This window comes from Hemitrygon akajei, chromosome 4 (assembly GCF_048418815.1).
Source record: "Hemitrygon akajei chromosome 4, sHemAka1.3, whole genome shotgun sequence".
NCBI classification, from domain to species: Eukaryota; Metazoa; Chordata; class Chondrichthyes; order Myliobatiformes; family Dasyatidae; genus Hemitrygon; species Hemitrygon akajei.
The window spans coordinates 127,110,717-127,137,694 of NC_133127.1; the positions used below are offsets into that span (position 1 = coordinate 127,110,717).

General features: G+C 39.4%; 1 protein-coding gene across 3 annotated transcripts in view; it reads right to left on the reverse strand.

Annotated features, from left to right (window-relative positions):
- Positions 1 to 6,485: 6,485 nt before the first annotated feature.
- The window catches only part of birc2 (baculoviral IAP repeat containing 2), a 45,965-nt gene continuing 25,472 nt past the window's right edge, over positions 6,486 to 26,978 (reverse strand). For 2 of the 3 annotated variants that reach the window (XM_073043240.1, XM_073043241.1), the window contains exons 2-9: positions 21,257 to 23,185; positions 20,840 to 20,939; positions 19,254 to 19,335; positions 19,103 to 19,148; positions 16,822 to 17,061; positions 13,270 to 13,521; positions 7,819 to 7,857; positions 6,486 to 7,606 (exon numbers count right to left, since the gene is read on the reverse strand). In XM_073043240.1, the coding sequence (XP_072899341.1) occupies positions 7,413 to 7,606; positions 7,819 to 7,857; positions 13,270 to 13,521; positions 16,822 to 17,061; positions 19,103 to 19,148; positions 19,254 to 19,335; positions 20,840 to 20,939; positions 21,257 to 22,166 (1,863 nt within the window). In that variant the 5' untranslated portion in view covers positions 22,167 to 23,185 and the 3' untranslated portion in view covers positions 6,486 to 7,412. The remainder of the gene's footprint in view (positions 7,607 to 7,818; positions 7,858 to 13,269; positions 13,522 to 16,821; positions 17,062 to 19,102; positions 19,149 to 19,253; positions 19,336 to 20,839; positions 20,940 to 21,256; positions 23,186 to 26,978) is intronic. The other variant, XM_073043243.1, reaches the window with a different exon arrangement.

The window sequence follows — 26,978 nt, forward strand, 5'->3', positions numbered from 1 at the left end:
GGAGGTTGTTGGGGTGAGTGCTGACATTGTGCAGAGAATGCATTAAGTTCATTTGGCAAGTATATGTTGTTGTTGGCAATGCTGGCCAACTTTCTTTTGTAATCTGTTAGAGCATGCAAACCCTGCCACAAGTGATGGCTGGTCCGGCACTTAATTTTGGACTAGTATTGTCTCTTGGTAATTCTATAGCATTATGGGGTGGGGGGGATTTCTTGTAAAGGTCAAGACCACCTGATTTGAAAATTGCATCCTAAACTTCAGTAGGGAGTGGATCTCATAGTTCATTCATTGCTTCTGGTTTGGAAACACTCTAGTTGTCCTCTTTGGTACATGGACCAGTCTACCAATGCAAAGATGACATATAGAAGCTCATTTTCTAAGATAACACTTTCTTTAATGGATCCTTGTTTAAGCTTCTGTTTGTAAACAAGGAGAAGAAACAGCCTGGTGGTCTGATTTACCAAAATGAATGAGGGTGTGGTCAGTAGACATCTTTGATAGTTGCATAGTAATAGTCAAGGGTGTTCTAACATGCTGATAGTATTTTGGTAACTCACTCTTGAAGTTGGCCTGGTTGAAGTCACCAGCAATGATGAAGAGGACCTCAAGGTATCCCGCTTGATGGCTGCTGATCAGAGTATAGATAATTGATTGCAGGCTTCACATCCAAGGAAGGATATAGCCTGCTGTCAGGATAGCTGAAGTGAACTCTCCTGGCAAGTAGTATGAATGGCACTTCACAATTAGATATCCTAAGTTGGGTGAGCAGGAGCTTGCCAGAACTGTCACATCAAAACCATGACATAGTGTTAAGCAGCAGACACTTCAGCTGCTAATTATGCCCAAGGATGCCATGCGGTTCATCCAGTAAATTGCGAAGCTCTCAGGCTGTACTGCAGTCAGGTGAAGCAGAGGTAAGCCATGTTTCAATGAGACATAGACACAACAGCCCAGTTCTCTTTGGTAGGTCAGCATTGGCCTTAGGTCATCAAATTTGTTCTTGATGGCCAGGACATTAGCTGGTATTATACAAGGGAGAAGGTCTCCCATACGGTTTCAGCCTCATCTGGAGCTCAGCCCTCTTACCACTGTCCTAAGACTGGATGAGGTAAGATGGATGAACTTTAAATATCTAAATTTGATTATTGTTTTAATAATCAAATTGTAAGGGTTAGATTAGAGGAGAGAATGCACACTCTAAACACAAGGACAGATTCAAATTAGGTTAAGAAATAAACTTCCTGATCCTTTAAAGTACCAACAGTGAAGTAAATGCAATGTGAAAGTTTCATTAGACAACTGTCCTGCTCAGTGGTGCTCCATGCACAGCAATAGCAGCACTAAATCATAACTCTTCACTGTTAAGACAGGTGTCAAAGAGGATGCATCATTGCACCTATCCTATTTACCATTGTTATTGGTGCAATCCTTCACCTTATTGGCAAAGATCTGCCACAGGGAATCCCAATAGTGTACAAAATGTAGCCCCAGACTTTGTCTTGAATATAAAAAAAAAACACAAGTCCTATATCCATGACAGGTTGGTGCCAATGACCAATGGCACCATTCCGCAGTTTACAAAACTGTGTCTTTTAAATATACTTCTACTACTAATCTGTGTGATTGGAGCCAGAAATGTACATTTTGGCAATGTGTTTTTGGGCTGATTGAGCAATCTGGCACTTTTTCTATCTCCGAGGGAATTTGGCATGGTTGAGAGCTAGGTTGGGAACAGAGTGCAAACCCATAATTGGCTCGGATTCTAAACCAATTCAGTGATTAAAGTGTCACACAAGATTGAAATAAATGAGGATGAGCAGAAAGCGAGCAGGTGTTCAGTGCAGTCTGCCTGTGTTTGACAGGTCTCTGTTGCTGCTGCTGGAGGAAGCTGCAGGAGTTTTGGGTATTGGGCAAGGTTTAATTGGCATAGTTTGTGGATTGGACTTGTTTTTAGACTCTACAATTCATATTATATGTGTGTCTGATTTCTGGGTACTTTTTTAAAATGCTATTTTGATCGAGGTGGATTGGCTGTGTCCTGCAGTCAACAATACAATGCAGTGCTAAATTGAACATTCCTGGACCACTTCAAAGACTCTGCAGTTTGATGTTTAATTTTCTGTGAGTTATTTGCTGTTTTTCTTGCCATTTGCGCTTTTTGATTTTTTTTTGCATGTGTTGGGTGTTTGATGTTTAGTGTTTAATGTTTTATTTGAATGGGTTCCACAGTATTTCTTTGTTCTAAGGCTGTCTGTGGGAAGACAAATCTCAGGATTGTATACTGCACACATTCTTTGATAATAAATGTACTTTGAATCAGCCACTGCCCAAACCAGTCATTTATCCAGCCCTCCATAAAAGTTGATGAAACCACCCTTGAAAGTGTAAACCACCTTCCTTACCTTAGAAGCATTCTGACAAGTGCAGACACCTACCACCATCTGTAGTGCTAGTGAAGCCTATACAAGATTAAGGCAGAGCTTTGGAGGACCAAGGCCTACAGCTTCAAACATCTAGCCTATAGATCAGTCTTCTTCCTACATTAATGTATGCAGCTGAACCACCTACACTAGACAAATGAAATTCCTGCAAAAATACCATCAAAGATCCTTATGAAAGATTTTGAGGATCAGCTGAAAGGACAGATGCACTAACAGGAGCGTAATGGAGGAGGCCAACATGAATAGCATCTCCACCAGGATGAAGCATCACCATCTTCGATGGATAGGGTCATGCCATCTGGATCCAAACCGATCCTTTATTCTCATTGGAGTGAGGTCACTGAGCCCCAGGTGGGCAAACGAAACGCTTCAAAGGTAACAGCAAAATCAAGCTGAAGAAATTTAACATTACATCTAAAAACTAGGAAGTCATTGCACTCAGTAGATGCACCTGGAGAAAATCTGTTCAGGATGAGCTGTGCCACATGACAATGACATCTGCTGTGTCACAGAATAAGCAGCAGCTGTGAAAGGAAAGACTGAACAACCAGAATAATCAACATCAACCGCAGCTACCACTTACTCTTGCCCACACTGCACCAAAATATCTGGATTCCGGACTGGCCTTTACAGGACCCTTAAAGAGATTATACTTGACTCAAGTGTTCACAAAAATAGCGCTGCAAATTCAGATTTGGCACATTTGCCTGTAATCAAAAACACATGCAAATTACCTTACTGCTGTTTTGCAAAGATGGTGCCTTTCAACACATGAAAACAAGGAACAAATTGTAAATGAAGAACTCAGATCTGTTGGGAGCAGTAGTTCCATGAGATCAATATCTCCTCACGCAGCAGAAAATGACACTACACCCATGTAAACTGTAAAAGACTAAATAGGAAGTAGAATGGTAACAGCTAATCTTGGGAAGAGTGTTAATAGATTCTAATAGCAAATATATCTGGCATTTTCTTTAGAACAGTAGAATAAATCACACCTCAGTAATAAAGAACCCAAGTGTACTAAATGCTGCATGCTTAAATATTTCGTGTGTTGAATTAATGGTATGACTCAGCAACCAAAATGAGTAAATGAATGACATGGGAAGCAGCTGTAATCTGCATTTGCAAGTTTTTGAGAATTGTATGGTCTACATCCAACAATACAGGAGGAAGTTACTTTCACAATTGACAAGTCAACTATGCAAGCAGGTTAGGGAACATAACTGCATGGTTGAGCAGATAAAGATATACTGTTTTGTAGCATTCAGTGGCTGTGCTCATCAGGCAGTATCAAGTATAACAGTGTACAGGGGATTTGAAAGAGGACAAGCTGACCCAAAACATGTGCATTAAAACTCTGAGGTATGAGAAAAATCCATGAAAAACACAGATACCCAGGTTATATACAGTGGCATGCAAAAGTTTGGGCACCCCTGGTCAAAATTTCTGTTACTGTGAACAGCTAAGCAAGTAAAAGATGACCTGATTTCCAAAAGGCATAAAGTTAAAGATGACATATTTATTTAATATTTTAAGCAAGATTTTTTTTATTTCCATCTTTTACAGTTTCAAAATAAAAAAGGAAAAGGGCCCCAAGCAAAAATTTGGGCACCCTGCATAGTCAGTACTGAGTAACACCCCCTTTGGCAAGTATCACAGTTTCTAAACGCTTTCTGTAGCCAGCTAAGAGCCTTTCAATTCTTGTTTGGGAGAATTTTCACCCATTCTTCCTTGCAAAAGGCTTCTACTTCTGTGCGATTCTTGGGCCGTCTTGCATGCACTGCTCTTTTGAGGTCTATCCACAGATTTTTGATGATGTTGAGGTCGGGGGTCAGGGGACTGCGAGGGCCATGACAAAACCTTCAGTTTGCACCTCTTGAGGTAGTCCATTGTGGATTTTGAGGTGTGTTTAAGATCATTATCCTGTTGTGAAATGTTCCCCGTGCCACTGGCTGCAACACAAGCCCAAAGCATGATCAGTCTACACCCCGTGCTTCACAGTTGAAGAGGTGTTCTTTTCATGAAATTCTGCACCCTTTTTTCTCCAAACATACCTTTGCTCATTGCGGCCAAGAAGTTCTATTTTAACTTCATCAGTCCACAGGACTTGTTTCCAAAATGCATCAGGCTTGTTTAGATGTTCCTTTGCAAACTTCTGAAGCTGACTTTTGTGGTGAGGACGCAGAAAAGGTTTTCTTCTGATGACTCTTCCATGAAGGTCATATTTGTGCAAGTGTTGCTGCACAGTAGAACAGTGCACCACCACTCCAGAGTCTGCTAAATCTTCCTGAAGGTCTTTTGCAGTCAAACGGGGGTTTTGATTTGCCTTTCTAGCAATCCTATGAGCAGTTCTCTTGTGTTTTGGTCTTCCAGACCTCAACTTGACCTCCACTGTTCTTGTTAACTGCCATTTCTTAATTACATTACAAACTGAGGAAATGGCTACCTGAAAAGTTTGCTATCTTCTTATAGCCTTCTCCTGTTTGTAGGCATCATTTATTTTAATTTTCAGAGTGCTAGGCAACTGATTAGAGGAGCCCATGGCTGCTGATCGTTGGGACAAGGTTTGAGGAGTCAGGGTATTTATAAAGCTTTGAAATTTGCATCACCTGGCCTTTCCTAACGATGACTGTGAACAAACCATTGCCCTATCAAGCTAATTAAGGTCGGAGACCTTGGTAAAAGTTATGAGAGCTCAAATCTCTTGGGTTGCCTGAACTTTTGCATGGTACTCCTTTCCTTTTTTTCACTCTAAAATTGTACAGAACAAAAATAATACACTAATCTTGCTTAAAATGTTGAAAAGAATATTTCATCTTTAACTTTATGACTTTTGGAGATTAGTTCATCTTCTACTCATTTAACTATTCACAGTAACAGAAATTTTGACCGGGGTGCCCAAACTTTTGCATGCCACTGTAATCAAACTTCTGACATCTAACAAGTGGAGTTAAACAGAAATTCCTTCGTTTAGAGATATTCAATTTACACATTTTATATGCCATAAACTTTTTGAGGCTATATCTTGAACTGACAAGCATTTGTTATGATGAATACCATTACCATGTCCGAAGTACCCATAATGTATTTCACCTAATTTAATTCATGAAAATCCGCTTAATGTTTTCCCAGGAATGTGCCATATAGTACTGTGCAAAGGTCTCAGGCAGCCTAAACTTTTTTTAAAAATATGGTTTCAGATGGCACCGTATGGCTTCCGAAGAGCCCTGATTTCAATATCATTGAGTCTCTCTAGGATTACTTAGAGGGACACAAGCAAGCAAGACAGCCATAGTCTGCAGACGAACTGTGGCAAGTTCTCCAAGATGCGTGGAACAATCTACCAGCTGATTTTCTTAACAAACTGCATGACAGTGTACCTAAGAGAATTGATGCAGTTTTAAAGGCAAAGGGTGATCACACCAATATTGATTAGATTTAGTTATTTTACTGTTTATTATTCTTTAAAGTACATTTTTTTGTATATTTAGAAACTTATTTCATCATTTCAGAAAGCATCTTTGCTTTACAGAATTTGTTTACAAGTGCCTAAAACTTTTGCACAGTACTGTATATATAAAGATTAGGATATATTACATGTTTTTCAAAAAAAGTGGAAATAAGCAGCATTGGTAAATCTGACAACTCTAAACTGCCAGTGTCTCTTTATAGTTTCACGTCAAGACTTCAGCTTCTCCAACACAAGGCACTAAATTATGGGCCAAGATATTGATAGCTGATGGGTGGTGTAGTTAATATACAACATACTTCATTTTTCCACGCTGCACCACTATATTTAGGCCAGGCACCAATATTTCAACAGAATTAATTATTTTAAGGCACCTTAAACCAGGAGGCCACTTTTAAAAATTCTCCTCCAATAAAGCATTTAAACATTTATTCAAACCCTAATATTTATGCACCACATGCAACACTTTTCAATTTTCAGAATGTTGAACTTGTCAACTAATTATGCGCAGTTTGCTGAATTAGAAATGCAAATATAATGCTTTTGAATTAGTGTCATTCTAAAACTAAAAATACACGCTTTCATTTTTATTAAAACACATCTTGAATTTTCTAGCACTTCATGCCTTGCCAAACATCCTATTAAGATATTTTAATAAGGATGCATTATTTATATAAAAATACCTTTGCAACATTATCATACAATTGCCATTTTCAAACTCACCCACCTCATAAGTTAGCAATGCAGTAAAATTACACTGATGAAAAGCATTCTTAAACGTGATTATTGCCAATATCATTTATAAGCATGTCATCACAACAACAATATTTTAAATTGAAATTATGAATTCTATATCAAATTAAAATACAAAACACACAAGCACTCAATAGTAAAGGGCTTGAAGAGCAGGGACTTGTCTCTGGTTAAAACATTCACTCTCACCAAAAATAAAATGTACATCTAGTCTGAAAAGCATTATTAATAATTAATTAATTACAAGATTAATTAAGGAGGACCGTGCCATCAGCAGGGTGTATCGAAGATGGTAGTGGTAATCCATGCTATGAAAAAGAAAAGACCATGGACAGATGGGTTGAGTACATCTCAGAATTATTTGAAGATAGCAGGATTGGATATTTACCAGAATTAAATCAATTGACTAATCAACCTAAAATATTGATGTCAGAGATGGAAAGTCCAATTCGGAGTCTACAAATCAGAAAGGCCGCCAGTGAAGATCAGATTTCCACTGAAATTCTGAAATCACTTGGTCCGAAGGGAAAAATTAACCTTTTAGCGATATTAAACAACAGTTATATGACAGGAAATCTTCCGGAGGACTTTCACAAATCGGTATTTATCGCCTTACCAAAAAAGTCAAGGACGATAAAATGTAATGAACACAGGACAATAAGCATAATGTCTTACTGGTTCCAGCTACTGTTGAAAATAGTGTACAGCAGAATGAAATTGCGACATAACGACAATGAATTACAAGATTATGACAGGAAGGTTCTAACTGTTCCCTTGATAGTATCACGGCAGATTGGGCACTTTCTAAGGGAGGGTGCACAGTCTGTGCAAACAACCAAATGACCACAGGTTATAAACACAACTGAGACCTCCTTGTCCATGCATACTTTACAAGTTCTTTCTTCTTGCAATCTTCGTAATTGCTCTTCCATCGATAGACCTAAAGAAAATAATGAAATCTGTTAATGATTGATGGCTTTTTGAAGTTGTTTGTTACTCAACTGGTGCCTGTTTGTATGTCATTGCATTTCACTTCACTGCTTCAAACAGAACATCTTCGTTTTAACTGTTAAACTACAAATCAGTTTGTCTGTTGATTGTGCACAAATTTGTGTCATACTTTCTGTTTAAGGAAGTAAAAAATAAACTCACCCAACATATCTGATGGAGAATAAGACAGGCTTTTTTGAACTGAAAGAACAAATTAGAGCCTTATTAGAATTAATAATAATGAACATCAACAAAATATTTGCACATATGTTTTATACACACACTTATATATCACCTTAGAACTATGTGGAATGTTCTTCTTGAATCTATGGTACTGGATGAGGGTTATCTGAGGCTGCTATAAAAGGTAAGAGAACATATTTCTTGGAGTCTGGCTGAAACTTTAAATCTTTGCCGGCTATAAGTGAAGTACAGATTGGAAAGACTGCAGGAAAATTTTCACTATAGGTAGGAAAAACTAGTGGACATAGATTTAGAGTAAGGGGTAAAAAAGTAAGAGGAGTTTTGGAGGGTGGAGGCATTTTCACTTTTTACCTGGAATGCAGTGCTAGAGAATGGAGGAAGCAGAGCTACTGACAGCATTTAAGTATTGTTGAGCTATCATCAGCTGAACTAATTTAGGCAATTCACTGTGGAACTCTTAAAGTTTGCGCTTTATTATCTCTGCACAAATGTTCTCCCCTGGCCAACATCTTAAAACATTAATTCTACTGCTCCCTCCCTCTGCACCAATATTCACTCAGAACATTTCTCCAGTTTAAAGCATTGAAATAGGAGAACTTCCTTGCGATAGGTAGTCTCTGGAGTTCTCGATGCTTTGTAATTGAAGCCCATCATTTTTCATCTCTTTCCTTATCTGTTCAAAATGCTGTGTTTCAATCACGTTGGCTCTGGCCTATCTGGCTAAAGTGTGTCAGCTTCCTATTAGTTCTGGTCCAAGCCAACATCACTTTATTATCGCTCTTGCAAGTAACAACTTGTAATTAATGTCTTTGTTCTGAATCAGAGCAGACCAGCCAGTTGGTAGGCATAGGTTACTCAGGTCAGACACAAAATCCCCTATTCATAAACCTGCATGTTCTACCTTACCAAAGAATAACTCACAAATAACTTATTTGGAAATCATTTCTAGTTCAGCAGGTTATCAGAAGCTTCACTGCATCCATTTTTAAGCACTTTGATATAGCTATTCTAGATCACAGGGTGGCAGGGTGGGGATTCCTTCTGCTAGCTTGCAGGTCACCCTTAGGCAAGATGTAGTACCTGCTTAACCCCTACCCCCACCCCCATCAGTCATGCGAAGACATGGGAGCATGTGGTGCATGGTTGTATGAGCAATTGGTGCACATCACAATTCCTGGTTATGTGACTTGACGCTAGGCAATCTCCGAAGGATATTGATAATGTCTGGGGTCACCCATCCTGTAAAGACACTGCCCAGAAGAAAATGGCAAACCACTTCTATGGAAAAAACTGCCAAAAACAATCATGGTCATAGGCCATGATTGCCTACATCATACAGCATGGCACATGATGATGATTTTAGATCACAAAATGGAGGTTGCAGAACAGTTTCATAAAATGGCAGCCTTATATTTCTGCAACCAATGACAAGAACAAAGACATTTGCTTTGTCCGCTTCCACTGGCCTTGCCACATATCTGTCTGTTGCTTTGTAGATTATAGTGCTTTCTGTCCAACAGAGTTATAGACAATGTCTTTATTCTGTCAGGTAGTTGCAGGAAAGGAGGTGGCTATTTTGTGCGACTGTTCTTGCAGCCACCATTTTATGAACTGTTTAATGTATTGGCTCTTGCTCAGAGATAACTTAATCAGATCAAATGAACATGGGATACAATGAGTTTTCTGTTGATGATCTACTAAACTTGAGACTATTTTTAGATGAGAAGTTCCATTATGTAGAATTTAAGGCTTTTAGAAGGAGCAGCCTGTGATCTGGTCGTCTAGGCACAGTGTTTGGTTGACCTGGTTTGAATCGGTTTGAGTTGGAAATAACAAAAGAAATTACTTATGGCGTAAGACTGGGGAGCCACCTTGGGCCAGATCTAATGAGAAGCTGACACAGACCAAGTCAGATGAGCTTAAGCCAACAAAACTGAAACATTATGGATTTATCTGATGAAAAGGATGAGAATGGAGGATTTTGGAAGCACATATAGCAACAGCGCTGTAGAGACTAACCATTACAGAAGTGGATGTCCCAACATCAAAAACCTGGAGATTACACTGGGATCAAGAAGAACGCCTGGCCAGCGTAGACTTCTTACAGTGTTACAATTTCTGTTCATTGATTATTCATGGGGGGGGGGGTGTCAGGGAAACCTAGCAGAGGTGCGCACAGGTAATTAGCTTTGAAAATTCATGTGTTTGGTAACTGAGCCAATAAAGGTACTTGTCAATAAATATAGATTCTCTTTGTGCCTAACTGATCATTATTGTTGAGGGCTAATACCTGATAAAACTCTATTTGATCAAATTTAGTCATAATACACTACAGAACAGAAACAGGCCCTTCAGTCCATCTGTTCCATACCAAACTATTAATCTATCTATTCCCATCGACCTGCATCCAAACCACAACCTAGCCTATTTTAACCTTTGCCTATAGCTCAGGTTCTCAAGTCTTGGCAACATCCTTGTAGATTTTCTTTGTACTCTTTCAATCTTATTGACATCTTTCCTGTAGGTAGGTGACCAAAACTGCACACAATACTTCAGATTAGGCCTCACCAACGTCTTATACAACTTCAACATCACATTCCAACTCCTGTACTCAATAACACACACAAAATGCTGGTGGAACACAGCAGGCCAGGCAGCATCTATAGGAGAAGCACTGTTGACGTTTCGGGCCGAGACCCTTCGTCAGGACTACTTTGTCCTGTACTTAATACTCTGATTTATGAAGGCCAATATGCCAAAAGCTCTCTTTACGATCCTATCTAACTGTGATGCCACTTTCAAGGAATTATGGATCTAGATTCCCAGATCCTTCTGTTCTACCGCACTCCTCAGTGCCCTATTGCTCACTGTGCAAGTCCTAATCTGGATTGCCTCTAAAGTGCAATGCCTCACACTTGCCTGCATGAAGTTTTATCTGCCATTTTCAAGTCGGTCTAAATCCTGCTACAGGCTTTGATAGCTATCCACTAGATCCGCACCCCCGACTCCTCCCCCCCCCCCCCCAATCTTGGTGGCATCCACAAATTTGCTAAATCTGTTTACCACATTATCAGCCAGCTTGTTAATAGATAACAAACAACAATGGACCCAGCACCAATTCCTGCAGCACACCACTAGTCACCAACTTCCAGTCAGAGGCATCCAGCTACTACCATTCTGTAGCTTATCCTGCAAAGCCAATGTCTAATCCAATTTATTACTTCAGCCTGCATGCTAAGCAACTGAAGCTTGCTAATGTCCATGTACATAGACAACATCCACTGCTTTGCCTTCATCAACTTTCCCGGTAACTTCTTTGAAAAACTGTACAAGATTGGTTAGACACTATTTTCCATGCATACTATCCCTAATCAGTCACTGTCTATTCAAATACTTACATATCCAGTCCCTTAAAATACCTTCCAATTACTTACTCACAGCTGATGTAAGGCTCGCTGGCCTATAATTTCCCAGCTTATTCTTACAAGCCTTTCCTAAACAATGAAACTACATTAGCTATTTTTCCATCATTCTGCACCTCGTCCTAGGCTAAAGATGGCTTTAACTACCTCTGCTAGGACCCCTGCAATTTCTGCACTAGCCTCCCACAAGGTCTGAGGAAACACTTGGTCAATCCATCTTCATTTGCCTTAAGATAGCAAACATCTTCTCTGTAACCTGTATACATTCTGTGACCTCTTTGCTGCTTTGCCTCACTTCTATATACTGTGTCTGCCTTCTGAGAAAATTCAGATGCAAAAAATCAATTTAAGATCTCTCCTCAAGCTTTCAAGTCTCAACACCTTGTCTGTGTGCTTATTATCACATTCAAAACCAAGGTTATGAATACATCACTTTAATGTAACAAGCAACATTCCCTTGAACTTAAAGGATAATTTTGTACAAAAAAAAGCACAATTTTACCGAGAAAATCTATTCATATTGAAGGTCTAATTTAGCTGAATGAGGAAAAATACTGGTATTTCTTCTACAAAATATAAAGGCACTTCAATTTGAATTAATGTTTTACTTGAAGCTTCTCATTGTCAACTTACAGCCCTGGAGTCACAAAATAACACCTGAACAATACTCAATGATCACTGGTAAAACAAAAATGAACTGAAAAAAAAGATTTTAAACTGCAAATGGTGGAAATCTAAAATAAAAACAAAAAATGCTAGAAATACTCATGAAATGTTAATTGTTTTCCTTCCCTGTAGGCTGACCTGTATTTCCATCATTATTGGAGCAGGCAGGATGGAGAGAAACTTTAATACTCTCTAATAAGAGTAAGGTTTTGCCAGATGTCATATTTTTGAGGACATTTCAGATCAGGGCTTTCTTCTGTCCTGCTGGATACCACACCAACTCTCAAGTTTACAGTACAAATTTTTAATTGGATAATTCTACGTAACAGGACTCAGTTCAACAAAATTCAGTAAGTTATTACTCTCAAATGTTAAAATATTACATAATTAGAGCTAATTATTTTAAAATATCAAGATTTCTAACACAATCTGTTATAACACACCATTTCTCGAGCTTAAGCTGCAAGCTTAAAAGGGAAATACTGGACTCTTTTCAACATCAAGTGATTCGTTTCTAATACACTCCAAGAGTGGGGAATATTACGTAAAACAATCATCTCTAAAGCACCATTTCATCCCCTTCCCTCCACCCAACAATTAAACCGCCACAAACCCAAACTAACAGGAAAGAAGTGTATTTAAACACTGCCCCCAAACTATCTGGAACAGTGAAACAAACCAGGAGCCAACAATGTACAATCAAAATTCTTCAATTAGTGCTCAAAATATTTCCTGATTGGATGAAAACATGTTAAAAGGGAAAGAAGGGAGAAAGGGGGTATGATTTGCCCAGACAATGTTAAAAACTAATTTGACATAAATCCTAGCAACAACATCTGTTGTGCAAGCAAACATCAGTAACTTAACACAACCAATTTCATAGCTGTGCTTAAAAATAGAGCTGTTTTTGTTTCTGTGATGGTACATTTTAATACTCCAACCTGCAGCACCATAAGTGGTTCAAATGCAAATAGTATTCTTCAAAACACTGGATTTTGTACCCACCTACACAGGCAGAATGGAACGGATACAATTTGCACAAATATTATTGCACTGGAATAACATGATTCAGAATGCAAGTTGATAAGCTTTAGTCAAAGTTACATTTTAAACTGAAAATGCAGCGTTGGAAATGAAAAATGTCTCAGTTGTTACTTTCTACACTTACTAAGAAAATTATTAACTTAAAAAAAAGAATTCAAAATATACTGACAAAACAAACCACTGTGACAATATTTACAGACTACTTTTTCTATTGCAATGCATACTTAAGTTTAACATAAGATGCAGAAATAAATAAACTGCCACAGTAATTACATACCATATAACTTTTCATGCAATTCAGGCTCGTGTTTCAAAAGCACATCTTTGAAGGCTTCAGCTGCTGCTCTTCCTTTGCAAATGATCATATCCACTAGTTCTCTGACTTGTTCATTTGCACAAGATTTATGTTTGATCACATCGCTTTCCATTTTATTAATAACAGAATGAATTTCTAGATCTTCCAGCAAAGGCATTACATTGGTCAAATTATGACTCAGAGCAGCACAATTTTTCTTCAATAGTAATACATCTGCAAAAATAAGTCAGAATTTGCTAAGTTTTGACTAACAGTAATAGTGAAATGTCATTACATTTTAGAAGTGATGGGTTTATCTCTACTACAAGGGCCAAATCTCATCAGTAGTCAATTAAGGCTATTCTCACTGCTTAATGCCAACTTGTTCCTCTCAAAGACAAGGTAATTTGCTCTTGGTACTAGAACTACAAGTGATTCAACAAGGACTGGACGTTCTTATACTTGCTCGTAAAATGTAACAAGGATATCAGGATATTCTCAGTGTCAGTCAATGGGAGGAACCACATCTGGTCCCATCAGTTCATTAATTTTTCACTAATAGCTCATTATCAGTAAATGCATCTTTAAAAAAAATTCATCCAACTACATCGACTCCATGCCCCTACTAACAATTTAATGCACTACCCTCCCATTTGCATCACTCATAGGAATTTCCATTAGGATTCATGACTAACATGTTTCAGTGCATCTTCATAAACACAAGCAATTCTGCAGATACTGGAGAATCTGTCTGCATCTGTCCTCACCTCATCTTCCCACCACCTTAACAGGGACAGAGTTTCTTTCTCTTCTCCTCACCTACCACTCCATATCCAGCACATTGTTCTCCACAATTTCCACCATCTTCAATGGGACCCTATCACCAAAAACATCTTCACATCCTCCTACCCTTGTCCATGTTCTCCCCACTAAATCTCCCTCCTGACACTTAACCCTGCAAGCAGAAGTTTTTCACTTGCCCATTCAATTCCTTCCTCACCTCCATTCAGGTCCCTTAACAGTCCTTCCAGGTAAGGCAACACTTTAATTGTGAATCTGGTAGGGTCGTCTACTGTATCTGGTGCTCCCACTGCAACCTCCTCTATCTACACTGGTGAGACCCAACGTAGACCGGGGGACCGCTTAGTGGAGCACCTTTGCTTCATCTGTAAAAAGGAGTATTTCCCATTGGTCCATGGCCTCCTCCGTAACTACCACGAGGCCACTCTCAGGTTGGAGGAGCAACACCTCATATTCTGTCTGGGCAACCTCCAACCTGATGGCACAAATATCGATTTATCCAACTTTTGGTTATTCCCCCCACCTTCTCTCCTCAATTCCCCACTCTAGCCCCCCTCATATCTCTTCTCTTCACCTGCACATCTGCTGCTGCTCCTCCTTCCCTTTCTCCCATGGTCCTCTCTCCTCTCCTATCAGATTTCTTCTTCACCAGCCCTTTACCTTTTCCACTTACCACCTCCCAGCTTCTCACTTCATCACCCTCCCCCCCACCTGACTTCCCCTATCACTTTCTATCTTGTACTCCTTTCCCCCCCCCCCCCCCACACCACCTTATTCTGCCTTTCTCCCCTTCCTTCCAGTCCTGTTAAGGGTCTCCCTGCCCGTTACATTGCTTATTTATTTCCATAGATGGATGTGAGTTCGTCCGGCATTTTGTGTGTATTGCTCCAGTGTATCTTGCACTTTTGCAAGTGTCACATCCATAACCCCTACATAGTGTTAACAATTTAAAGATAGACATATTACCTACCATATATGTACGGCATTAAAACACATTTGCTTGTTAGTAGACAGCACGGTGATAATTCACTCAATGCCCCTTAGCAAGAATTGGCTATTTATCACTAAAGCAATAACTACATTAGTCACAGAATCAGAGGAATACTACATGAAAACAAACCCTTCAGCTCACAGAGTCTGCACTCTTCATTAAACACTTATTTTCATTAATTATACATGAATTCAAGTTTCTATCCTCCCCACTATCATCATCCACAAAGGGCAATTTATAATGGCCAATTAACCTATCAATCCATACATCTTTATCTTGTGGGAGGAAACCTGCAGTCAAAGGGAGAACATATAGACTTCCGCACAGCACAGACAGCACCCCGGATCAGGACTAAGCCTGGGTGTGTGGCACTGCGAAAAAGAGGCTCTAGCAGCTATGCTTGCCACTGTGATCAGTAACAATGCAGAAACCATAAATACTATATCCATATAGCCAAACTTCCTTTTCAAAGTCAAAACTGTTCATACAAAAGTCAGATAATGTAAGCATTCGCTTTCCTACCTTTCCTTCACCTTTTCATAGCCTATCTCCTTTCAGATAAAGAAGAACTGTAACTCAGCCAGACAATGCTTAGAACAGGGAGTGTAAAGATAAAGATAGTCACCCCATTAACACTTCAAACCATCAGCTCAAATACTGACATTGTAAAGAAATTAGCCACAGAACAAGATCTGCACATGGTAAATAATGTCACACAAGATGCCTGCGGACAGTATATGGCAAAACAGTAATAAAGGAACTCAAGACGAGGGTACACATAAGATCTACTGCATAGAACTCAGGGTAACCTATTTAAGGCCGGTGGATACCAAAACCTGGATGTATCAAGAGCACAAAACAAAACACTGACCAAAATTTCTATTCTAGCAGGCCCTGAAGAATCTAAAGAATCTGAGACTTTTTATTCCTTCAAATAGTGTATTTTTGCTGCAAGGATAGAGGGGAGAGGAAAATTCCAGCTGGTATCAGAGTTCAGCCACTTCAGGTTCAGCCATTCTTAGTTAAGAAAAGGCTGCAAATTGTCAGTGCTGATTACTTGAAAATTTTTTTTAAAACTGCAGTTACTGTAAACCTGAAATAAAAACTGAATGAACTAGAAACATTCACCAGGTAGCTGGAAAGAGAGCGTTTCTGGTTTGGAGCCAGAATTGGGAATGAGAGAAAAGCACATTACTTTTCAGTAGCAGAGAAGGTAGGGCAAAGATGAGTTAATGGGAACAGTTAGATTAATAGTCTGGGTTCTGTAATGATGAGAAGTGAACAAGGAAAAGGACAGGTGCTGCAAGCAACAGGCCCACAACACACAGCATGGTGGGTGGGGATATAGATGAGTGACACAAGGAAATCAAAGAGCAAGTTGTCATTGAAATGTGTACTTGGTGGTGGAATCTCGTTGCATTCTGTGTTATGGACAAAATTCTAACAATTAATGATGAGCAACAAATATATTTATTCAAAAATCCACAAGCTAGGAATGGTCATATGTTTACTTACTCTGCATAGCACCGTGACAAACAAGCCTCAAAATCAGAGATCTGCTCAGGTATATTGTATCTCATATTTTAGTCTATTAACTGAACTTGATCTCCCAAAAATGAGAAATGTGTAATTTTTGAAACACTGATAAATTGAGTTAGAGGTTCAGCTTTATAGTGATGTGACATTCTGTCTTTATAACCATAGCATTAACAAAAAGGGGCAAGCAACACTGAATAGCATACCTTCAGCCAACTCTTCCATTTTTCTTTCTCTGTCTTCTTGTCTTTCTTCATCTTCAGCATTCAATAAGTCAGTCACTAATTCTATAACAGATTTGTAATTCTCACCACTCGTGACAATTTTTCTTTGGACTGTCTGTTTCACAAGTTTTCGACTAAAACCCATTTCCATAGCTCCCTTAACAACTGGTGTGTTCATCATGACTGCATCCTCTGTACGATTTTCACCAGGCTCAAAATTAACTGAATATATAGAAAAAATATAATTAGACAAATGAAAGGTTCCCAAGCTGTTATCCTATCTGAATTATTAGAGATGTCCATTATCTCAGTATAACACCTGCAAAAGTTTAATAAAGTGAAACATTTGTAAAATGTTTGGACCAAAACTGACACTGTATTACACTAAACCCATGCAAACAAATAAAAAAAGGTAAATTTAATTAACTAAATACAGCACTCCTTTGCAATGTACCAAAAGTTCAAATATTGTCTCCAACATAATTCCCATCAGGGTGAAATGTCCTCAAAATTTCCCCCATACCCATAAGCCGAATTTACACTTCTTTATTTTTACCCCCTTCACCATGCTCAGAGATCACACGAACCATCCTGCCCATATGTTTCTAGTATTTGACCATGCTATTCCCCTTCAATGTTTCTCCGATGTCCAATTGAAAAGTATTGTATTTATGTTGCTATATTCTTACCTATCATACCAAAAGAATAGTCTTATATTGTTTCCTCACCCCATGTCATAATTCGTCACATCTATGCTTCTGACATGAATTGACTAAGCAATAAAAAGATATTAAAGCTAACATGGTACCCAAATGGCTATGATTTGTCCCTTGATTTCTAATCTCATTCGGTCCTGTACATTTACAGATATTCCTCCATTCCTATCTCTTGCATAAATGTTTTAAAATGACACTGTTATTGAAGTCATGCTTTTGAAGCCATAAATTTTCCAAAGCTTCTCCCTAAATGCTGCCTCTGTATTTTCCTGCCTTTGTGGTATTCCTTAATACTTACCTCTTTAATCATGTTTTAGTCATCTGCCCTATCATCTCCTTGTAAAATGCTCTAGTGAGGAATATCTGCTGCTTAAACAGTTTAAATGTGTTTAAAAGCATTAATATTTTTTAAAACCTTTGTAAAAGATTTGTACTGAGTACATTGAAATTAATCAAAGATATTTATTCCACACTTTTTTTTTAAAAGGACAATATTAGCACTATCAAATGGCTTGCATTTGATTATTAGCTTCTTGTCAATTAATTTAACAGTGAAAACCAATGAAATACAACTGTAAAGAACCGGAGACTAATGTGAAAACTGGAAAAAGTGGAGCATTCACCGGTGAGTGCCTTCCCACCTTTTATTTTAACATATCTGTTTATTCCTCCTCCCCCCCAACTCTTCTGCATTTGTAGCTTCCTTTTAACTGTTTTAATGTTCTTCACCTTAATTGTTGCTACTAGTAGCACCCGACAAAAGTTTACAATCCTTTGGTATTTAAAAAATAAGTGGCCAAATTATTTAATTACCTTATTTAATTGTTGCTTTCCTAGCAACTTTGGTTCATACTTAATGTGCACAAACCCCTGAATTACAGTAGGTCCAGCATTAAAGCACATGCTATAGTGCTTTCAAAAACCACTGCAAATCAGGCTATTCCTGCAGTATGGGAGTTACCCTAATTTATAAGGTTTTGAGATATTCACAAATATAGCTTCAAACTTTTATTTCATCCTTCAAGCGACTTACTTAGATTTGCATGTCTCTATTGTTAAATATTAAGTAAATAATTACTTTGCTCTATTTGTACTTTAAGTAAATAATTACTTTGCTCTATTTGTACTTTGTGCAGGGACACAAAGTACAAATACAGCAAAGTAATTATTTACTTAATATTTAACAATAGAGACATGCAAATCTAAGTAAGTCACTTGAAGGATGAAATAAAAGTTTGAAGCTATATTTCACCTACAGATTACTTTTGCCATTCCTAATCTACACAGTTCTAATTCATAAGGTGCAAAGGGGCAACCAAAGAGACAATGCAATGAAAGAACTCTCAGCTTCTCCCAATTAAGGATTAGCATGAAATAGTGCACAAACTTGCACATCTTTTGAATATAGGAGGAAACCCATGAGGTCAAGGGAGAACATACACAAGCCTTACAGGCAGCAGCAGAAATGAACCCGGTTGCCTGGCATTGCAATAGCATTACACTAACTGCTACATCACTATGTGACTCTAATGATGTTTTAAGGTTACCTGCTGTTTGAGTTTCTTCCAAGATATCATCAGAACTGGAATGTAGCTTTAAAAGGAAATAGTGAAATGTTTTAAAAATATTTATAAAAATGCCTAAAATACAGATATAGATACCACATGGCATTCTAAATTAACTGAAGCAGATTTTTACCTGAAAATCAAGCAGATGTGGAAACCTTGTCTGAATCTGATTTACAAATGTCTGTCCCTTCTCTTGAAGAAGATATTCACACCTGAAGTAATAATATACTGGCAGGTTAAAACTACGATCAGTTTTGTGGATTAATGTTCAAGTACAATAATTATTTAGAAGGGAGAACAAGGATAGTTGCAGGCCATACTCTAGTTATGGACACCCGACTCTACATTTGAACAAGCTCCCATAATATTAAATCCAATGGATCAACAAATGAACACACGTTTATTCCTACGAACAGCAAATTTGTTTTTTGTTCTTTCTTATCACATGCTTTTGATGTTATTTATTACAATACTGTGGAGATGTGATTAGCATTTTGAGTGATTTTCTTCATGTACTTTCTGATTTAGGGGCAAAACTACTTGAAGATGTCTGTAAAAATGGAACCAGTTAGTTGCCTGTGGATGATCTATATATTTAATTCTATTCTTTGGCAGACTCACACCAATACAATTGCATCACTTTAAAAACTAACTTCAGACTAGCTTTGGGGCAGCAGTTCTGATGAAGGGACTTGACCCGAAATGTCAACTGTACTGTTTTCCACAGAAGCTGCCTGGTGTGCTGAGTTCCTCCAGCATTTTGTGTGTGTTGCTTGGATTTCTAGCACCTGCAGATTTTCTCATTTGTGCTTGGGAAGTTCATGAAGCATTTATAATAGGAAGTACATAAATTATCAGAGGTGGGATACCTGACCCTAAGTCAACCATGTGTAGGGTTTAAACCAGGTGTGAACTCTGATAAAACATTCTGCCTCAGGTTGGGTCAAGCTATGGTACAATGACCCTAGCCAGGGCCTGTTCCAGGTGAAGACTGCCCAGCCAGGATCACTACATATGAATAGTACATCCAAGATTGTAATGCTCGTGGTGATTGGCAGGTTAGGCATAGAAAAACCACTCACACTAACTGAGGCTAACATGACTTTCTGTATGCCTGGAGATGGGTCAGGGATGGAACGGGTATCCATTTCTTTCACAAGCAGACCTTTAGCTTAACTTTAAATATATCAACATGTTTGTTGAAACAGATTGGAGGTGCAACACCTTATATTCTGTCTGTGTAGCCTCCAACCTGATGGCGTGAACATCAATTTCTCAAACTTCCAGTAATGCCACTCTGCCCGCCCCCCCCACCACTCCTCATTCCCATTTCCCTTTCACTCCATATCTCCTTACCTGCCTGTCACCTCCCTCTAGTGCTCCTCCCCCTTTTCTTTCTTCCATGGCCTTCTGTTACTGCTATTAGATTCCCCCATCTCCAGCCAAATCAACTTTCTAGATCTTTACTTCAACTCTCCCCCCCACCTCCCAGTTTCACCTATCACCTTGTGGTTCTTCCTCCCCTTCCCCACTTCTCATCTTTTTTTCCAGTCCTGATGATGGGTCTTGCCCTGAAATGTCGAATGTTTACTCTTTACCATAGATGTTGCCTGGCTTGCTGAGTTCTTCCAGCATTTTGTGTGTATTGCTTGGACTTCCAGCATCTGCAGATTTTCTCATTTATGTTTTGTTAAATACTTTTTTTGAATAATTTACCTTGGGAACCATTTTGCATGTTCCACCCACGGGTCATCTCCAGCCTCCCAACTTCTCAGGCCACCATCACAATAAAAACATTTTACATCATCATTTTGACCTGAGTGGAAGAAAAACACATTTTTCACTTCATTTGTTGATAATCCAAGCTTATTTTAGGTCCCTTCTATTTAAATAATCCTATGCCAAAAGCAAATGAAAATAAGGTACAAAATACTAAGATGAAATCATACTTGAAGGGAATGAGCAGCCCACTGAACACAGATTCTTCATTTCTTGTGAGAACTTAACATAAAATGAGCATATACAGTAGTGACAAATCAATACTAATCATGCAAGGGACCATAAAATCTTATCAAAGTAGAAAAGTCCACACTGTTGCAAAGCTGTGCAAAACTAGAAATAGAATGGTCATACCAACATAGTAGAAACCAGCTCTAGATAATTGTTCAGGTTGAATAAAATTCCTCACTGGCCATCTCAAAAACGTCTGTAGCCGTCTATCATAAGACTGCATTTCAGGATGTCTTGGATGCATCGCAGCATGTGGATTTGGCCTTTGCGATTCTGAGTTATTCATAGGAATGTTACCAATCTCATTCCCCAAAACAAAAGGGCATGTTGGAAAATGTCTTCTATGTTCAGTTGATGGACGATCTCCAGGTTCCCAGTTACCTAATCTTCCACCACAAACAAAACATGCAACTTTATCATCTTCCCCAGTATAATAGAATCCAGCTTTAGCTAGCTCTGTGGGAACTAAAGAAGAATAGGAAGGCCAGTTCTGAAAAGTTTGAAGTCTTGTTTCTTCACTACGCATAAATGCATTGTAATGAGGGCATCGCAATTGTTGAGAAAAGTCTTCCACGCTTCTGGAGGCCACAGGATCAGAGAGATTGCTACAGTACAAATCAGTTGGCGCTGCATTTTCATAATAAGACGAATGAAAAAAAGAGCCACCTGACAGAGAAAATTGAGAGCGGCTTGAAGAACAGTCAATGCCCGACCGCAGGTTATTAATGAAACTGCAGTTTGGGTTAGCCTTTTTGTGCCTTTCAACAGGATTATCTCCTGGTTGCCAGTTTTCAACAATAACAGTACAAGAGAAACACTGCACTTTATCACCTATATTGGTGTAATAGAATCCAGCACGTGCAAGGCTCCTTTCACTTATCAAAGCATTCGGTGGGAACTTAGCAAATGTTGAAATACGGTAAAGTTCTGAAGAGAAGTCATATTGCAGTTCTTGATCACCACCTATTCTAAAGTTGCCAAAATGTTGATTTTGAAGTATATTCATGAAGAATATTTTGCAGAATAAGGGCATACCTTTTTTTTGGGAGGAGCTTTGTTAATGGCTTTCAAAGGTAAAAATTTATGGACGTAAGTTTCAATTTTAAGACTGGAGCACTCAGGCAGGTGTATAATTTTTTAAAAATGCAGCAAGGCTTAGGAAACTAACTAAACATTTCATTAAAATAGTTAGGCCCTAACTTACCAGGTTCCATGCATTGCAGTGTATTAATGTTAACTGCTAGTTTGCAAGAATGGCTACCTCATTTAAGTAAGTTTGAGCCTGGAAGTGGTTGGTGGGCCAAGGATGGGGTAGTAATAGAAGAGAGGAAAGGCAAAAAACTTAATGAGGATGGAAGGGAGAGTGAATGATACACAAGACTTGTTCCTTCAAATCACGAGTTCACAGCAAGTTTTGACTTCGTAATTTGGACAGACCGAGAATGGCACTCATATCACCAGAATGTAGCCAAAAACTTGGTGGGGTGATTTAAATATAGCTTATTAATTGAGCTCCAGGATAGACTTTTATATATTAAATTTTATGAAAGGATTGTAATATATCAACTGTGTACTTCCCAAGTTATGTTGTATACATGCAGCAGCCAATGTGCATAGGGTCTTATTGTGACAACTGTCTTATTTGAGGGAAAAAATCTATTTCGAATTTGCTTTTCTCTCTCATTCGTAGCTGCATTATCTTGAGCTGGCAAAATATCATGTTAAAAATAAACTAATTAAGTATCTCTATTTGAAATAAAGCAAAGTGATCAATATTTGAAGTTCAACTGAATGATGCACTTTATAAAGTAATCTTAGAAGAAATAGGATTCCACAGTGAACAAATTAAGTACAAGATCTCAGTTAAGACAACTGCCTTCTTAAAAATAATTGAACAGAAACAAAGCTCCTTCCAAAAAAAGGTATATGCCCCTCGATGTTTAAACCTCCATCATAAAGTTAAAACTTCAACCTAAGAGAACGGTGCATCTTCATTGTTGGAAATATCTGCATGATAAGAATAACTGGAGACTGTCAGTCTTCAAAAGAAACCTGAAAATAAAGGAAAAAAGTATTGAGTACAACATTTTAGTACCAAGTATTATCTTGCAACCATGAAATTTCATTCTACATTTATCATTGTTCTCACTAACTTTTTTAAACACTAATGTACTTTGATGATAAGTAATCCTTCTACACTGTTGAATTACTTATTATAAAGACAAGTCTGTTAAGGAACAACAGTAACACACAGTTAAACATTGGAATTACACTATGTAGCAAATCTCAGTTGTTTCTTCATTGCCTTCCTTCCAAAGAGCACAAAGAATTATTTCATAATGGCACAAACAAGGTTTGAGAGCACAGTTCTTTCTGAGTTCCAGGAAAAGAACATTAAGATGTGTGCAGAATATTATGTGTGAAAGGGTGAATTGGAAACTATACCCCATTAAAGATGGTGATCGGTTGGAGCTTAAAAGAGTTCAGAAGGAACTCAGAGTACAGATAAGGGGGGCAAAGGAGCAGTATAGGAGGAAGCTAGAACAAAAGCTGCAGAAAAAAAGCATGAAGGAGGTGTGGGATGGGATGAAGATCATCACCGGATGCGGTGCAAAGCGGGGGGCGAACATAAGTGGAGATGTGGAGAAAGCGAACCAGCTGAACAACTTCTTCAACAGGTTCGACAGCTCAATCTCATCCTCACCGCAGAAATCCACACCAGGCTTACTTCCCTCACAGGAAAATAGCCACTCACAGGAGACCTTGCCCACGCCCAGGATTACGGCTGCACAGGTGGAAGGTCAACTGAGGAAGATCTGTACCAGCAAGGCGGCTGGACCGGATGGAGTTTCCCCACGATTACTGAGGGCCTGTGCGACTGAGCTGGGAGAACCACTACAGCGCATCTTCAACATGAGCCTGGAGCAGAGAAGAGTACCCAGACAGTGGAAAACATCCTGTATTGTCCCGGTACCGAAGAAACCACAACCAAAGGAGTTGAATGACTTCAGACCTGTTGCCTTGACGTCGCACGTGATGAAGACCATGGAGCGGCTGATAATACAGAATCTGAGGCCACAAACCAGGCACGCCCAGGATCCTCTTCAGTTTGCGTATAAGGAGAAGGTGGGAGTGGAGGATGCTATCACGTATTTGCTGCACAAATCACTCTCTCACCTAGATGGGGTCAGTTGTGCTGTGAGGATTACATTCCTTGATTTCTCTAGTGCCTTTAACACCATCCAGCCCAAGATCTTAAGGCACAAACTAACGGAGATGGGAGTAGACTCTCACATGGTGGATTGGATAGTGGACTACTTGACAGATAGACCTCAGTATGTGCGGTTGGGAGACTGTAGGTCTGACACGGTGGTCAGCAGCACAGGAGCGCCGCAGGGAACTGTACTCTCTCCGGTCCTGTTCACCCTGTACACATCAGACTTCCAATATAACTCGGGAGTCCTGCCATGTGCAGAAGTTCGCTGATGACACGGCCATAGTGGGGTGTGTCAGGAATGGACAGGAGGAGGAGTATAGGAAACTGATACAGGACTTTGTGATATGGTGCAACTCAAACTACCTGCGTCTCAATATCACCAAGACCAAGGAGATGGTGGTGGACTTTAGGAGATCTAGGCCTCATATGGAGCCAGTGATCATTAATGGAGAATGTGTGGAGCAGGTTAAGACCTACAAGTATCTGGGAGTACAGTTAGACGAGAAGCTAGACTGGACTGCCAACACAGATGCCTTGTGCAGGAAGGCACAGAGTCGACTGTACTTCCTTAGAAGGTTGGCGTCATTCAATGTCTGTAGTGAGATGCTGAAGATGTTCTATAGGTCAGTTGTGGAGAGCGCCCTCTTCTTTGTGGTGGCATGTTGGGGAGGAAGCATTAAGAAGAGGGACGCCTCACGTCTTAATAAGCTGCCGTGGGCAAAGTACTGGAGAGTTTAACATCGGTAGCTGAGCGAAGGGCGCTGAGTAGGCTACGGTCAATTATGGATAACTCTGAACATCCTCTACATAGCACCATCCAGAGACAGAGAAGCAGTTTCAGCGACAGATTACTATCAATGCAATGCTCCTCAGACAGGATGAAGAGGTCAATACTCCCCAATGCCATTAGGCTTTACAATTCTACCGCCAGGACTTAAGAGCTTTTTAAAAGCTATTATTAATGCTTTTTGAGATAGGGATTTAGATGCATATCATATTTTTTACTGAGTTAAGTATTGTATGTAATTAGTTTTGCTACAACAAGTGTATGGGACATTGGAAAAAAGTTGAATTTCCCCATGGGGATGAATAAAGTATCTATCTATCTATCTACTATAATATAAGATACATGATACATGAGGGTTTGCAGGAAGACATTGTTGGATACAACAGTTTAATTGCAATTTTCTTTGCAGACTAACAATTAGTTGTTACTTGTATTTTAAGTGTTCATATATACATGTAACACACACAAAATGTTGGAAGAACTCAGCAGGCCGGACAGTATCGATGGAATCAGTTGACATTTTGGGCTGAAACCCTTCGGCAGGACTAGAGAGAAATAAAAGCTGAGGAGTAGATTTTAAAAGGTGGGGTGAGGGGAGAGGGAAACAAAGTGATAGGTGATGGGATGAACCTGATGGGAGAGGATGAAGTAAAGAGCTGGGAAGCTGATTGGTGAAAGAGACAAAAGGCCATGGTAGAAAGAAAAGGGGAGATGAACACCAGAGGGGGGAGATGGGTGGGCAAGGAAATAAGATAAGAGGGAAAAGGGGATGGGAAATGGTGAAGGGGGGTTGTGGGGCATTACTGGAAGTTTGAGAAATCAGTGTTCATGCCATCAGGTTGGAAGCTACCCAAACAGAATACAAGGCATTGTTCCTCCGACCTAAGTGTGTTTTCATCACAACAGTGGAGGAGCCAATGGATGGATGTATCAGAATGGGAATGGGAAGTGGAATTAAAATGGGTGACTACTGCAAGAACCTGCTTTTTCTGGCAGGCAAAGTGTAGGTGCTTGGAAGACATCTCGCGATCTATGTCAGGCCTCACAACATACAAGAGGCCACATCGGGAGAACCAGATGTGGTATATGACCCCAACAGGCTTGCAGGTGAAGTGCCAGCTCACCTGGAAAGACTGTTTAGGGCCCTGAATGGTAGTTAGAGAGGAGGTGTAGGGGCAGGTATAGCACTTGTTCCGCTTGCAAGGATAAGTGCCAGGAGGGAGATCAGTGGGGAGGGATGAATGGACAAGGGAGTCGAGTAGGGAGCGATCCCTGCAGAAAGCAGAAAGTAGGTGGGGGGAGGAGAGAGGGATTGATGTGCTTAGTGGTGGGATCCCATTGGAGATGGTGAAAGTTTCGGAGAATTATGTGATGGACACAGAGGCTGGTGGGGTGGTAGGTGAGCATAAGAGGAACCCTGTCCCTGGTAGGATGGCAGGAGGATGTGGCAAGAGCAGACGTGCATGAGAAGGAAGAAATATGGTTGAAGGCAGCATTGATGGTGGAGGAAGGGAAGCCCCTTTCTTTGAAAAAGGACATGGTAGACACAGAGAAATTGAGATGGCATTTTTACAAGTTACAGGGTGTGAACTGTATAGTTTAAGTGGATGTGAGAGTCTGTTGGTTTATAATAGACATCAGTAGATAAACTGTCTCCGGAGATAGAGACAGTGAGATCTAGAAAGGGGAGGGAGGTGTTGGAAATGGAGCAGGTAAAGTTTAGGGCAGAGTGGAAGTTGGAGGCAAAGTGGATGAAGTCCACTTCATGTAATTGTTCAGTGTGTTTCCTGATGGTCACAGTATGTACATCTACATGTTCAGTGTGTCCCCTAGTGGTTACT